This window comes from Lathyrus oleraceus, chromosome 1, assembly GCF_024323335.1.
Source record: "Lathyrus oleraceus cultivar Zhongwan6 chromosome 1, CAAS_Psat_ZW6_1.0, whole genome shotgun sequence".
NCBI classification, from domain to species: domain Eukaryota; kingdom Viridiplantae; phylum Streptophyta; class Magnoliopsida; order Fabales; family Fabaceae; genus Lathyrus; species Lathyrus oleraceus.
In genome coordinates, this window is record NC_066579.1 from 245388683 (window position 1) to 245404630 (window position 15948).

At 34.7% G+C, this 15948-nt stretch overlaps 1 protein-coding gene across 7 annotated transcripts in view; it reads right to left on the reverse strand.

Moving 5' to 3' along the window:
- Positions 1–15464, reverse strand: part of LOC127129568 (uncharacterized) — a 74640-nt gene extending 59176 nt beyond the window's left edge. The window contains exons 1-15 of one of the 7 annotated variants that reach the window (XM_051058725.1): positions 15077–15464; positions 13947–14087; positions 13614–13691; positions 12924–13033; positions 12694–12787; positions 12139–12182; positions 11654–11722; positions 11065–11123; positions 6806–7016; positions 6226–6294; positions 5990–6069; positions 2828–2977; positions 1827–1890; positions 1043–1144; positions 698–889 (exon numbers count right to left, since the gene is read on the reverse strand). In XM_051058725.1, coding sequence (XP_050914682.1) covers positions 698–889; positions 1043–1144; positions 1827–1890; positions 2828–2977; positions 5990–6069; positions 6226–6294; positions 6806–7016; positions 11065–11123; positions 11654–11722; positions 12139–12182; positions 12694–12787; positions 12924–13033; positions 13614–13691; positions 13947–14037 — 1413 coding nt within the window. In that variant the 5' untranslated portion in view covers positions 14038–14087; positions 15077–15464. Of the gene's footprint in view, positions 1–697; positions 890–1042; positions 1145–1826; positions 1891–2827; positions 2978–5989; positions 6070–6221; positions 6295–6805; positions 7017–11064; positions 11124–11653; positions 11723–12138; positions 12183–12693; positions 12788–12923; positions 13535–13613; positions 13692–13946; positions 14088–15076 lie in introns of those variants that run through there. The other 6 variants (XM_051058732.1, XM_051058741.1, XM_051058737.1 and 3 more) reach the window with 6 other exon arrangements.
- Between the last annotated feature and the right edge of the window lie 484 nt (positions 15465–15948).

Consider the following 15948-nt stretch of genomic DNA (forward strand, 5'->3'; position numbering starts at 1 on the left):
ACACTGCCGCCTACAGTGGTCTTGTGTTCTCAGGTTGGTTGTACCCTATATTCCTCTAATCTTCATCCTATTTTCTTCGGGGGGGTTTTATTGTTCAGTTATACTCTATTATTTTCCTCTTTTTTCTGGTTGAGTTATACCCTATTTTCTTCTTTTTCTTTTTTACAATGGCACAAGTGGTGGTAGAAGATGTTGAAGAAGATGAAGAATTGGAAGAAGATAATAGGGTGGAGGATGAAGACGAATATGTTAAAGAAGACGACTTTTTAATAATGATCTATGATTTTTATGTTTGTTTAAATTTTGACATAGTACTCTAAGTTTAAATTTTAAGATTGAATTTTAAGATGTGATGTTATGAATTTGCTAAGAGTTGTTGAATTTTATTTGATTAAGAGTTTTTGATTAACCCTTATGCTTTGGTATTTGATTTTATGAATTTTTTATGGATATCGTGTTATCTGTTTAGTTTTACATAAATATATGTTTAGTTATTATTCATATAAATTGTGCAAAAAATAGTCAAAAAGTGGTTATCCCGCTATTGCATTCTGCTCCACTACCGAATAGAGTCAAACATCATTTTTACTACCGAAGGAAGGCAACTGCAGGGAAGAAAACAACACAAAGCAAGCACAGAGAATAGGCCAACCCTTGAGATGATGAAGTAGCTTAACAAATAATTGAAAACATGTACCTTAACATCAAATGATACAACCCCCGAAAATTGACTAGAATCATCAGTACCACCAGCACCAAGCATGCCACGAGATAGCCAATTCAACCATCCCCGTGATTTAACATTGTGCTCATCACTTCCTGGCTTTTCTGTAGTAATATCAGGGAGAATCCTTCCATTGTTATGAGTAGAATACCTAGAGAGACACTCCTGTATGAACATAAAAGCAAGATCTTTACAGACCAAACAACTAAATTATACACCTCAAAATGCATTGATTCGGCATTAAGCTACCCAAACACATGATATAGCATCAAATGTTCACAAACTGAGGTATTCATCCATGACCTGTAACAATCTTACCTGCATCTCAAATTCTGCAGATGATCGATAATTCAAAATATCATCTAGATCCGATTCTTTCTCCATTTGCTCCAAATCTCTAAGAACTTCATCATCAACTGGCTAGAAAACACAAATGTAAACATCAACAGGACAGTATGAAATTAACGCCATTACAAAACATGGCAGAGAATGAAGAAAGTAAATCTAAATTATGATTATTGATTGATTAAACAAATAGTACAACTCATCGTATATAACCAAATATGCAACCTTATACCAGAACTTTGAAATCTATCAGAGTAAGTAGAAACTAACACAAGCTATTTTTATCATGGTAGAAGATAGAAAATAAAGAAAAGTGAATTTGCAGTTATTGTTGAATTTTCTGAAAATCTAAGTGTTTGCTTGGAAGGATATAACAGTATAAAATTTGATATTGCATGCAATGCACAAATATATGTATGGGAGTGAGTGCATTATATAAATACAATACAAGGTTGCCGCTTGTCAGACAGTAATATAATACTACGGGAAGAAAAAATGAGACATGAGTTCAAATTCAAGTATCCGAACTACACATTGACACTAAATTATCTACACAAATAAATAAATTTATTTCACATTTCAGTTATCCTAATTGCCGTAATTACAAGATTTGATTAAACTAAGCATAGAATCAAACATTATTACAGTGTAATCACTAACTACTTTTTTTTGCAAACATAAATGCGAATATATGAAAATATTATAAATATAGATCCAAACATATTGAGTTTAAAGGAACAACAAACAGATAAACTACCTGCTCTTGTTGAAGAAAATCCAATTTAATCTTGTACAAGTTCATATATTTCCGACGGTAACTCCTACAACCAGGAATCATAAATAATTACCGACAACGTAGATGAATGTCAACAAAAGACTGCACAAGGACACAACTAAAAAAATAATGAGATGCTATCTAAAATGAAATTTCAAACAAAATGTAGCACATAACACACGTAGGTTTTAGTCAGCTGTCATCTTCAGTTATAGACTTTGTTCTATCATAGGTCGGACACTTTGTTCTGCATAGCTAATTCACAATTCAATTTGCATGACAGAATATTGAATATGGAATATCATAAGCACATATTCCAATTGTAGGTTCATACAAGTTTAAAGATTAATTTAGTTATAAGATAAATTGACCATGTTACTGCCCCTCTCTGTATTAGCTGGGTGAAAACAATTGTGACACCTGGGTCTCTAACATCAAACTGACTTGTTGGACAATAATATGCAAACTGCCACACCACCAAAATGATTTGGCAATTGGCAGCGGCCCAACATAAAGAGTGGCAACTCTCACCATAAAAGTCGGTTTTGTAAAGATGAGTTATGCTTAATATAAAAACCTAAACAGTATCAAACCGATTCCGGCCACCCACCATTTATAGTCGATAGTGTTGGGCGTGAGGGGATGAATTGAAAAATCAAAAAACAGTCCCATGTAGAATAGAGAAAATCCTTAATTAAAATTTTAAAAGAGTGGGACCCTTCACCTTAAAAACGGACTTTGTAATGATGAGTTGGGGCCAATATAAGAACCTAATAATTTAGAATTAGGAGTCTTGTATCCTTGCAAATAAGGGTTTGTGTTTAGTCTTTTGTATCAAGTTTGAAAAAATTAATTAGCATGTTGCAATCAATAATATTACACCATTATCATACTCAAAGTACTCCCTCTGTCTCATTATAAGTGTCTTATTTGAATTATGTGTTGTTCTTATTCAAAGTAAAATCAGCTTTACATCAACTTACAATCGATCACCAAAATATTTCCATGAAGTTTTCTTTAGTTTCTTACGAACATCTGAAAGGACTGCTTCTTGTGCATAGTGCCACCACGTTATTTCCCAACCTTTGTTTTTTGTTGGTAAAGGACAATGCCAGGGGCGAAAACGCCCATACCTATATTAAAAAATTGAAGTACAGTTTCAACATCAATGCATCAATGTCACTTAATAATATAATGTCAGGGACAAAAGCAGCCATACCTACATGATATAACTATAAAAATATCTCAAACAATACTATTTTTTAATATTAAAGCAACAATACTTCACTGAGTATAAGATTTGGGCATAAATCAACAAGATAGAACAATATTTATCACACTAATCCAAGAAAGAAAATTTTCCTTTAACAATTACAAATGGAAACACATTATGTTAGATAATCAATGAATTGCAAAAAAACAGAGTTCAAATAATAGTATATTTACACAACCCTTATGTTATACTGCTATCTATAACAAATGAGCCCAAAACCTTTTTGCTTTAAGTTCAGCTAAAATACTAGAATGAATGGTGCAAATCATCCCTCGTCAGCAACACAGTACTCTCAACTCGGGTAGTTTTGTTCCACCTCATTACTGTATCAGACTGCTGTTAACTATCTAGAACTTTCTTTTGGCAGTTAAATCATCAGTTATATGTTGTAACTTATCGGAACAGAATTAGTTGTAACTACAATGCAATACATACGAACTATTGTGAAAGAAATTTATCAAAGTAGAATAACAATTCATTAGAACTTTCTCTTCGAGTTTTTTCTCGTCCAAAATTCCATCAAACATGAAGATGATATCGAGAAACAAGATCCACCGATGACCTTAAAAAATCGCCAACCTGTAATTTGTTGCAAATTGTCCATTCAAGGCTCTCGCCTCTTATAGGATCCTCCAATGTATAGTCTTAGAATTTGGATTGGACCTAATTCACTTATACAAAACCGGTTTGTAAGTGAGAATCGTCCCACTTATAAATATATGTTGGAGTCTTCTCTCATTCAATATGGAACTCTTGACACGCACCTTTCACAATCAGGACTGGACATCGGGAACATGACCTAAGTTGAAACTTGATAGCACGTGGCCTAACAAATCTTGGATAAGCCTCAATACTATTTTTTATATTGGGCCTAACCCATTCTTACAAAATTGGCTTGTAAGGTAAGGGATTTCACCTTTTATAAACTCTAATTAGGCCTTCTCTCTTTTCTATGTGGAACCTAAGTTTTTTCCAATACCGCCCAACGCCCTGCACTATTGGACTAGGTGTGCGGATATAAATGGCGGGTGGCCTGATTGGTTGGCTCTGATACTATATTAGAATTTGGATTGGGCCTTACTTAACCTTATAAAACTGCCTTATAAAGGGAGGATTGTCCACTTATAAACATATATTTAGGCCTTCTTTCATTCAATGTGGGGACTCTTAACAAAGAATCGCCAATTGCAACCTATGGGAAATTGTCAATTTAGGGCTCTGACATCTTACATGATCCTCCAATGTATAGATCAGTGGTTGTTGCTATACAATACACTGCCCTTACCAGACTTGGGCTGAGTTATTCAAAGAACAAAGTGTGTTAACTTATTACCTGCCTAGTGGAATCTCATTGGATGGAAATCAAGTGTATTATATCTTAAATGGACTCTTCAAAGTGGCCCTCATTTCTACTCAACAATTTTGCATCAGTTTCTTCCCATTAGGGCCTTTTGGGATGCAAATTGAGTTGTCGATAACAATGACCGGAAGTCCGTTTGAGGTGGAACCACTCTAACATGGTTTTATGGAGGTTCTAGAGCAAACAGTAGTAGTCCAATCAAGCACAGAAGCTGAATACAGTTTTTCCCAAGCACCTGCAGATGTAACACCGACACCTCTAAAAAAAATGTGTCAATGTCTGTGCCAGTGTCCAAAACCAACACTTGCGATGACATTTGATTTATTCATTTTTTAAAATTATTATCAGTGTCGGTGTTATGTTTCCGGTGTTCGGGCTTCATAGCCTGCAGATCTGTTGCGGCTTGAAACACTGCCCTCTGAAGTTACATTGTGCTGAATCAAACCTACAGTTTACTGTTACAGGTTACAAATACAATGTTGTCTCCCTAGCCCACTACCCAATACTTTATGCCCACACAAAGCGCATAGAGTTGACTTGGATCTTTTCTTTGATCGAGAAAAGGGGCTTGGCAAGAAGCTTAACTCCAAAACCTGCTTGTCCAAGACCAGTATATGCTTATCTGTGGAATGATCCTCTACTTCAAGAAAAAGCTAAATGTTAAAGCTACCATTAACCTTGAGCTTGTGGAGGTTGTAATTGAGAATTTTATACTCGGGTTATTTATATTGGCATTAAAAGCTACTTTAAATTGGCATTAAAAGCATTAGTATTGAGTCTTTTGTATCAAGTCAATAATCATTACAATAATATTATTCTCTCATATTTTAGACATAATCACAAATTCAAAATGAACCAATATCTTTGGAATAAAGGGTAATTGCATTCAATATAATAAGAATAAATGAGAAGTCAAAGTAACAGACTAGGCTAGGTTCTTAACACCAGATGAAACTTCTCCATTGAAGAGTTTTTTTTCAGCATAAAAACTAAATTGTTGCAAGTGAAGAATGTAAGAGAAGAGTCCAGTAAATGCCATTGCAAAAGTTGTTTCCTACCTTGATCTTTCATTGTACGTTTCAATATTATTTTGCTTCTACAACAACTACTATTTTATGCATCCAGCAAAATTACTAACCAAAGACACATCTTTTAGATTATGTTTGGATTGATGGAATATGATGGAATGGAGCAGAAAGGAATAAGGCTATGTTCCATCATTTGGATTGGTAAAAAGAGGATGGAATGGAGCAAAACATGATGAAATGCATTTCATCCAATTAGATCACTTACCCTCATTTTTGTACCTTCCAAATTGGGCGGAATAACAATTTTGTTCGATTCCATCCTAAAATATCCAAACAATGGAATGGGATATCTATTCCGCTCCGTTACACTCATTTCCACTTTGTTCCATTCTGCTCGGCTCCATTTGTTTAAAAATATCCAAACGTAGCCTTAAGGTACTAGTATAATACTTTAGTACTAACATGCTTCTGGAAATAAACTTACTTTTCTCTTAATCTGCAAGTGCAAACATAATCCCACACAATAAACATTTGTTGTAACTGAACCTCGTCGACAGATATAACCTGATAAGCAGAGGCAGAATCAGAAAGAAACATAAGCAATGTAGGTAGGACATCAGAAAGAAAAGAAGAAGGAAAAAGAGGCAGCAATACACTGCTTAAACTAGTAAATTCTATAAATAAATTAAACTAAATTTAAACAAAAAAAAAAGTACCAACCAAACCACTCAGCTCAGCTGCAACAGAATATTGTGCAGCATTTTCATCAAGTTTTTGCGATCTGTTAGCCTACAAGTGAAATTAAAGACAAAGCTTAAGTACAAAGAAAAGCTTTTTGCAGATTTTAATAGTCAGTGAAAAGAATACACCAGAAGGATATGCATAAAATCAATAACTGAACCTCAAGAGCAGGAAAGAAATAAAGGGAATACAATGTACACAAAAAAGCGGTTCGGTATCTGGTATCTGCATATTATATTATCACAATAAAAGAAAAACTCCAATCGAAAAATCACAACTATCTTCTTTTATAGAGGAAAAAATTATTATAATTAAAAAGAGGATATGGTATCCTCACAAGGAGATACTTAAAAGAAAACACCTAGAACCTATAAAATTAAGTCATGCAACAGAGCATGCTGATCTCTCTCCACATCTGACAACAAAAACACCTTTAAAGAGCCTTGCGAACAAGATATTAAAAAATCATTTACTTCAGAAAATGGAGTGAATTGCGATTGTAACTAAAGAGATGAAATATTCATACGGAAAACACTGAACCCAATCAAAATATATGTACCGAAAGTATTAAGGTTAGATCGAATGGTGCCAATATGGAATTGTATTCTTTTCCTTCAGAGCCTAGGGCACTTGCTGAGTAGGAGTTACCCATAGTGTTCATAACTATTGAATCCATTGTTGAACTATGAAACATACTTGAATACATTTCCAGTCCTTTCACCTCCACAATTTTATTTACTTGGGCCACACTCGCCCTTCCATTTGAAGTACTGAAATTTAAAGAACGTAAACTAATCAAATATCATCCGTCAACATGTAAACTAACATCTCAAAAGTCAACATATTTTTGCCTCCTTGAAGAAAATTCCAAACAATCACTCGCACTAATATTAAATTTTAGACTTACAATTGCCTTCAGAATAGAAAAATAATTGAAGCAGAGTAAGGATATTATAACAGAACGCCATTAAACCTTAAATTATATAATAAAATTTACAAATGGAACTTGAAAGTTTGGTGGAGGAAAATTTGTAAACAGCCACAAATAGGCAAAACACAATTATAAATATTACAAGCAAAGTGGTGCAGGTAAAAATGTAATATAAACAAGGCTTATGTATGCAAAAAAGGCCCCTACAAATAAGAGTCATTTGATTTTAGTCCCTGAAAAAAAATTCTTTCAAATATTCCTTGCAATTCAAAGCACTTTTAATTTGGTCCCTATTAATGTATATTCTAGAGTGCCATGTCATCATAACTAACGTGTAGTTAGTTAGTGTGTGTGGTGTAGGTTAGTCTAGTAGAGGCACAGGTTAGGATACTTATATATAACCTATTCACTGTATCAGAAATATATAACAAATAGAATCAATACAATAACAGAATTCAGATATACTATCTCTCTCTTTTCTCTTCTTCCTTTCTTTCACTCTAATATGGTATCATAGAGCTTCGGTTCTATCCATGGCTAGTATTCCGGCAGCGTCTTCAACAACAGCTCCGGCCACCGTGGCTACGACGGCATCCATGTTGTTTCAGCTAAAAATTGCTGAAAAACTTGATGAAAAGAATTTCTTGCTATGGTGTCAGCAAGTAGACCCGTTCGTCAATGCGAACAACCTCCAAAACTATCTTTATCTTCGCAACATACCTAACCAATTTCTCACTGACGATGATCGCACAGCCAATCGCGAGAACCCTGCGTATCGCACCTGGATCACGCAAGATCAATGGCTTCTGACGTGGCTCCAGTCCACACTATTGCCTTTGATTCTCTCACGCTTTCTTGGATGTGTTCACTCATACGAACTCTGGGAACGCATTCTTGCACATTTCAAAAGCTAACACGTGCGAAAGCAAGGCAGCTACGAGCGGAACTCAGATCTACAACGTTGGAAGATAAATCCGTTGACAATTATCTGGTTCGAATCAAAGCTCTTGTTGATGCGCTTGCCTCAGTTGGAGATCCAGTTCCAGATCAACAACACATTGATGTCATTCTTGAAGGTCTTCCTCAAGATTTCGCATTTGTTATCTCTGTGATTGAATGCAAATTCGACACTGTGCAACTTGAAGAAGTGGAAACTCTTCTTCTAGCACATGAAATGAGGTCCGACAAATACAAGAAACATTTGCAAATGGAGGTAGCTACTTCAGTGAATCTCACTCAAGCTAATCCTCAAACTGAAACAGAGGTTTCCAATGCCAAGAATACTGAACAAGCTGTTAATTCAACCTTTTTCTCAAGAGGAGGTCGTGCAGTTGGTCGTAGTGGAGGACGCAGCCGTGGAAGAGACAGGTTCAGCAACATGCAATGTCAGGTTTGCTTCAAGTATGGACACCTTGCTATCAACTGCTACCACAGGTTTAATCAGCAATTTCAACCTCATATACCTGCTGATTTTCAATCTATGAATCTGCAAAATTTCTACAATCCCTTTCAGCCTATTAGTGGACCTCAATTTGCTCAGCCTGTGCCTAACACCTGGCCTCGTCCAAGTTATCAACCAAGACTTACACCTTTACCTACTCCTCAATCACCATTCGCTCTTAATGCTATGATTGCTAACACTGACTTAGCTCCAAGCAGTTCTTGGTTTCCAGACTCAAGGGCTTCTTTCCATGTCACCAACGCTTCTCAAAACATACAGCAATCCACACCCTTTGAAGGTTCTGATCAGATCTTCATTGGTAATGGTCAAGGTTTGCACATTCACTCTTCAGGCTCATCATTCTTTCCATCTCAATCTCAACCTAATACATCTTTAGCTATTCATAATTTACTGCATGTTCCTTCCATCACAAAGAATCTCATCAGTGTAAGTAAGTTTTGCATTGATAACAATGTATTTTTTTAGTTTCATTCTGACATGTGTTATGTCAAATCTCAGGCTTCCAATGAAATTCTGCTCCAAGGTCGTGTAGGAAAAGATGGCCTATATCAATTTCCTCACCTTCAGCTCCTCAAGTCTCCTATAACAAACCAAACTGCTTGTCTTACCCTAGCCTCAAGTGCTCCTGTTTCCAGCTCCAGTCCCAGCACCAGTGATAGGGTTTCTCTTTCTAATCAAAATGTATCTGAAAATAATTCATGTAATTCTCATTTTACTTGGCATTTACGCCTTGGTCATCCCAATTCTAATACTATGAAACTTGTTTTAGCTCAATGTAATATTCTTTACTCTAATAAAGCTAACTCCATGTTCTGTTCAGCCTGCTATATGGGGAAAGCTCATAGATTGCATTCCCCTCAATCCCAAACATAGTATCATTTACAACTCCAGCTATTTTCTGTGACAATCAGAGTACTGTTGCTATGGCACATAACCCTGTTCTTCATGCAAGAACCAAACACATGGAGATTGACCTCTTCTTTGTGAGAGAAAAGGTCCTCAACAAGACTCTCGTTGTTTGCCATATTCCAAGTCTTGACCAAAAAGCCGACATCCTCACGAAGCCTCTCTCAAGTTCAAGATTTCTGGAGCTCAGAAGCAAGCTCAACCTGTCTGCCTCAAGTCTGACTTTGCAGCCACCTTGAGCTTATGGGGGAGTATTAGTGTATATTCTAGAGTGCCATGTCATCATAACTAACATGTAGTTAGTTAGTGTGGTGTAGGTTAGTCTAGTAGTGGCACAGGTTAGGATACTTATATATATCTTATTCACTGTAACAGAAATATATAACAAATAGAATCAATACAATAACAGAATTCAGATCTTCTCTCTCTCTCTTCTCTTCTTCCTTTCTTTCACTCTAATAGTCCCTCATCTAAATTTTTTTACTGAACAAATTTTCATGTCCTTAAATACAAATTAAACATTATTAATCAAATTAATTTACTTTTTAAAATTAAAATACTTTAATTGGATAGAAGAAAGAAAAACAAAAATCGGAGATTTAGGTCGAGGCTATCACCAACTTGGTTGAGAGCTTGAAGATAGGAGGTGAAGCTTGAGGTAGTGAGCTAGTATGTCGCAGAGTTTTAAGGAACTCTTGAATTAGCCTTGTGTACATCAATTTCTTCCTCACAATCACATTGGTTTTGGAAGAAGTCTCACTTAATTTGATTGACATCTCAACAACATTGGATTGTGTTTCGTGTAGGCAAGTGTAGTAGGGATATTGATTAGAGTTTCAAGAAGAAAGCTTGCAAGTTCCTGGAGAGAAACTTGACTATACTTTCCCTAAAAACCACTTGGTGTAAGATATAGATTAATCACTTTCTTTCTAAGAGAGTGGGGGAGTATAGTTATAGCTAACCTCCAATGAAAGCTCTACCTTCTTTTACCTCAACCTCTGTCTCCTCCTGTCTTCACGCTCTCGGCAGTTGGTGATAATAGACTTGACATAAATTCCCAAGTTTTGTTTTCATTTCTACTATCTTATTAAAATATTTTATTTTTATTTTTAAAAAATGACTAAATTGATTAAAAAGGTGTAATTTGTAATTAGGCATCGAAAAATGGTTAGACAACATAAATTTAGCCTACAATGTATATACCATGTAATCAAAATTTGTCCTTCATCAAAAAGTTCAAATGAGGAGCCAAATTACAAGAATTTTAAAATTGCAATGGTTATTTGAAAGAAAAACTTTTTACCGGAACTAAAATCAAATTGACCCTTATTTTGTATAATTGAGATTATAAAGAAACACTTGCTTGGTAAAAGTGAATAATAACCACCAACCAAAAACATGTGATTACCTATAGCTTAGCACTATAAATGAGTCAAAAACTTGGAAGATAATGATGCAAACATTAAGAGGAAATGTTCCAGAGAGTATTACTAGTGAGATAAAAGTAAGAGAGTATTACCCAACAAGATTTTGCTTCATGGTCAAGTTAGAAAACTTCAATCCAAACGAAATATGCCCCTAGAAAAATTGAAATAGAAATAAATGAATGTCGAACAAATTTAGTCCATTACTAGAAAATCTTAAAGACCTCTTGATTTTATTGTAAGAAACATAACCATGTCTTTTAAAAAAACGTATAAAACTAAGACAAATTCAAGATAGTTTAATCAAAATTGCACATAGGATCGAGAAGTGGAGTCAAGATTGTAAATCATGGAATTGTAACAAGGGATTGTGAGATTGTACCAATTCAAAAAATCGATACACACAAAATAGAGTTTTATGCATAATCAAAAAGGGGAAATAAAATCGTAAAATGTGGAATCATAACATGAATTATCAAAATTCATAAAACTAAAATTGAGTTATATGAATTTTAATATTTTATATATTTGTTGTATCGATATTATTTCCATATTTTAAGTTATTATCATATATATTCTATTAAAGCAAGTAGATAGTATTTTTAATTTGGGTGGTATTTCCATCAATATTATTTGGTTAATAGTATAACCGTGTTTACGACTGACTACCATAGATAAACTTACCAGGTCATTTTGCACATCACTGTACAAAACATGAAAATTCCGTATGTCTACTTGAATGCTGTCAATAATCTGAAAGTAAATGGATAAGTATTAGTGGTTATTGGTATCCTAAATCCTGATGAAGTATCAAGAATGCCAAGTTTTTTATAGAAAAAAGGCAGTAAGAAACAAGAGACTAAGATGAGAAGACGGTAGAATATTCCATACTCCACAAGAAGACAACTAGAAGAGAAAACAATAAAGAACCATGAGAAAACAATAAAAAAAAAAAAAAGATAAGTTTTGTATCTAATCACCATTATCCAATCATAAAAAGTTTAAAATATAATATCTAAAGGCCAGCTTCTGTCAATCAACTTGCTTGTAGTTGTAGGAGTTAATCCTCGACACTAATGAATAACTACATTGGACTGAAATGAAGAAACCGGCATCCACAGAAACTGACAGTAACATCAGTCTAAATTAACCATGGCATGGCAAATTACCTTGGCAGTGACATGAGAAATAAAAGATTGCCCAGCAAGACCACCTGCAGAAAGTAAAGCAATTAATAAAACCAAATGTAAACAAATACTTTAATGAAACGGCACCTCAGTGAAACCTTAATAATAGGTTGACCCAGTATAAGTATTAGTCCATAACAGCAGGTTGAAATCTCAAATATAATATTTTCAAAGGTTATGTTATTTTCATAAATTCATTAGAAAGCAGAGATAAAAGAGATTTAAAAAAAAAAGTAAGAAACCATTGAGGTTAATATATCCTTTAGTATACGTAGAAAGTACAGTAAAGGGAAAAAGAAATTAAAGTGTGAGTGCACGTGCGTGTATTTCCAAATAACCGTTCGTATAAGGGGAGGAAACAAAACAAACACATTAAAAAATAAGTTACAAAGCTTTCCAGTCCCAGTATAACCCTTATTTGGAGTTAGATAAGGAAAATGTCCAGGGCCCCATGTTTCAAGGCACTTGTTTTCAAAGAAATGACTAAAAGTATGTGAACACAAAGTTCAATGATGGCATTGAAGTTAACAGGCTTACCACTCACACGTCTGGATAATTTCCCCAACTCTGCTGCTGCTAGCTTGGCCTTTTTGCCAGCAAATTCTCTTTTTTCAACAGCATCAGCACTCCACTATCACAACAACAAAGAATTGCTAATAATGTGAATAATATGTGTAGATAACAATGAATTGCTCTAATTGCTCTAATGTTTTCATTAATTCTTCTCCTGACACGTGTACGCGTGTGCATGTGCGTATTAAAAGTACCTCTTGATCATTTCGCTTTGAAGCAGAAATAAATACATCTTCTAAAATAATTATAATGGGGTCCCAAGGCTTTTTCCATGGAATTTTGATGCTTAACCTCCCAACTCGACCTAGCAAAGAGTTTCAAGCTTTGTTAAAACAGAGAAAATAGGAGCTCCCATGCACAAAGCCCCTTCCATCCATGCTCTAGAAAGCAATCACTTCATCAGAAAAAACAAATACAAACAGTAAAAAAAAAATTAGTTCAAAGAACTATAATTTGGAAGAAAGTATAATTAGCCGAGAATTTTTTTTTTGGAGGAATAAGTAGCCGAGATTTCAATCCTGTAGTATATCTAGCTGGAGACCACTGCTTGACTTTTCAAGGTCTTTCCATATCTGCATAAATATTGTGAAAAAGGATTTGTCTTTGGCCTCTATGTAATGCTCGTGTCATCATCATATTTCCAAGGGGTTGCGCTTTCAGATATGCAGTGGTACTACTGACTTCCGCTTTAAGTTGTAAACTTGTAATTTTCTCTTTCAATTGTTTTCTTGTGCGGGGCATTATCCTCCTGTCTTTGTAAATCTCAATTCTCCTAATAAATATTTTTTTTATATACGACCAAGGTCTACGACCATTAAATAGAGTGGGGTACACTAATCAAATGATGCCATTATTATGTCAGTAGGAGAATGAGATAGCTATACCTTGCTTAAGTGCGAATGGAAGCTGGAGATAATCAAATGCTTCGAGTATCAGCTCCACATTCTCCAATAGTACTTCCTCTAAAAATACAATACACATTCAACTCCCAAGTCAGTTCACAAACAATCTTCATTGTACAAATATTTACATGTTTTAATATTTAATTTTCTTCTCCTCCTTATGATTATCAAGATTAGTAACAGCACAATAACATAGCAAATGGAAGAACGGCTGAGCTATACATCAACAATCTTCTACGTGTTTTCAGAACAAATTTATAAATTATAACACTAGGCAAGATAACTACTAAGTAACAGTACTTGCATGTCAAATACCAAGTCTAATCTTCAGCTGTCGTTTCTGGATGTCCTTGAAATATCGACCCAGGTAACCCAAAAGCAACTGATGAACCAGACCTTCAAACATTGCTGGAGAGTTTTCTTCACCGCCACAACATCAATAGTTTCATAGTTCCACTAAAATCAATTACAAGCAGGTTAGTGAAAATAAATGAATATGAAAACAGAGAAAACACATAGACTCCACATATAAGCACCAAACTTTCTTCCCACATAAAAAACCCAAAAGGGAGGACATCGCAAAAGTGGAAAATTTAAAGGTAAAAATATATAACATTTTTAAAATAATTAAATCCTTAATCAGTTTTACATATTACTAGAATTGTTCAATTCATGACTGTCTCTCATTCTTCGACTAAGTAAACCACTTCATGAGTTAATTTTCTTCAAGAAGAGTGTTGAGAACACTCACTTTTTTATCGAGTAAAATCTATGTGGGTCCTACACTCTTGGTAGGAATGGATCTCTCCTAGAGTAGTGGGGCTCATATAGATTTCATTCACTAATAGAGTGAATGTTGGAAAGAGAGTGTTCCAAGCACTCCTCGTTTCCTCAAAATAAAAAAGTCTTACTCAGGATTGACTTCTCATTATCTCATAGTTTTCCTTAAAATTTCCATGCCTAAAAAATAAGTTAAATATCTTCCAATCACCTCTTAATCCAATCATACACATTCAGTTACCCATTTCAAGTAACCAATAATGCCATCATAAAAGACCACCTATACAGCAATTTTCCTGTTCTAATTAAAACTCACTATATCTTCAGTTACGCAAAATCAATGCAAAAATTATTAACTGAAAAAGAGCAGCACAATTTCACACACAAATACAAACTCAATAGTCGAAACATTATTTTACAATCGCAATCAATCATCACAACAATAGAGCGCAATCAGCAGTCCACTACCACATCAGTAACACCAGTTCAGATGAAGTAAAAAGCAACAAAATCAGCTTAACTCTAACCTCAAACTCTATTCAGATTTTAGCGTAACGGGAACGAAAAAAACGAAGAACTGCGTTCATCGTTCATCGTGCAATGGCATAATAGTTCGTGCAACTGCAATCGTACGAAACAGTAACAGAGCGTCGTCAGAAAATTACCTGAAGAAGTCGGAGTGATAGAGGAGGCGGTCGGAGGAAGGTGAATCCTCCGGCACGGTAGCGTGAAATCGGCGGCAACGGTTACAGATGACGTAGGTGTCGTCGATTGGCGGTGAATGATGAGTTTTAGGGTTTCGAATTGAATAAGAACTTGTGTATCTTATTTACTGCTTCTTCGGTAAGGATCGTGGTTGATGGCGGAACGGAGCAGAGAGAGAATAGAGGGGAGCGTTGTAGAACAGAATACAATGCAAAGTATTTTTTTTATTATTAATTAAAGATTCTTAACGTTTTTTTTGTGAAACAAATTAAGATTCTTTTGAAAGAAAAGAAAAACAAGATTCCTGTCCTTTGATTGGTATGAGAGTTAAAGAAGAGAGAAATAAGAGAGAGTTAAAGAGGAGAGGTAGTCAATTTATTATTTTTGGTTAGTATAGAAATAGATATGTGAGAAATAAAATTGGTGGACCTCATATTTTTTTATTTTCCTTTACTTTAACCAAAAACATATAAAAGGAGAAATCTGACGCAATAATTTATTTTCCCTTACTTTTCCTCTAATATTTTTATTTTTGCCACCTTTTAATTTTTCAAAATGTACATGTTAAAAAGTATGGAACAAGTGGTACTTCTACGTTGGTAGATGTGATTAGAGGTTTTAGTGATTTTTTTATTGTGAGACGATAGGTGAAGATCTAGAGAGGATGAATAGATCACAAGTTAAAATTTAAATCAAGATTGATTTTGAAAAAAATTATAGCACAGAATTAAGTTTCAAATTTTCCCCCGATCAAACAATCGTCTAACCGAACCTACTATTGAAAAGTTCGAATATGCGTGGAGGTGTCAATCCAATGATAATAATCCACAAG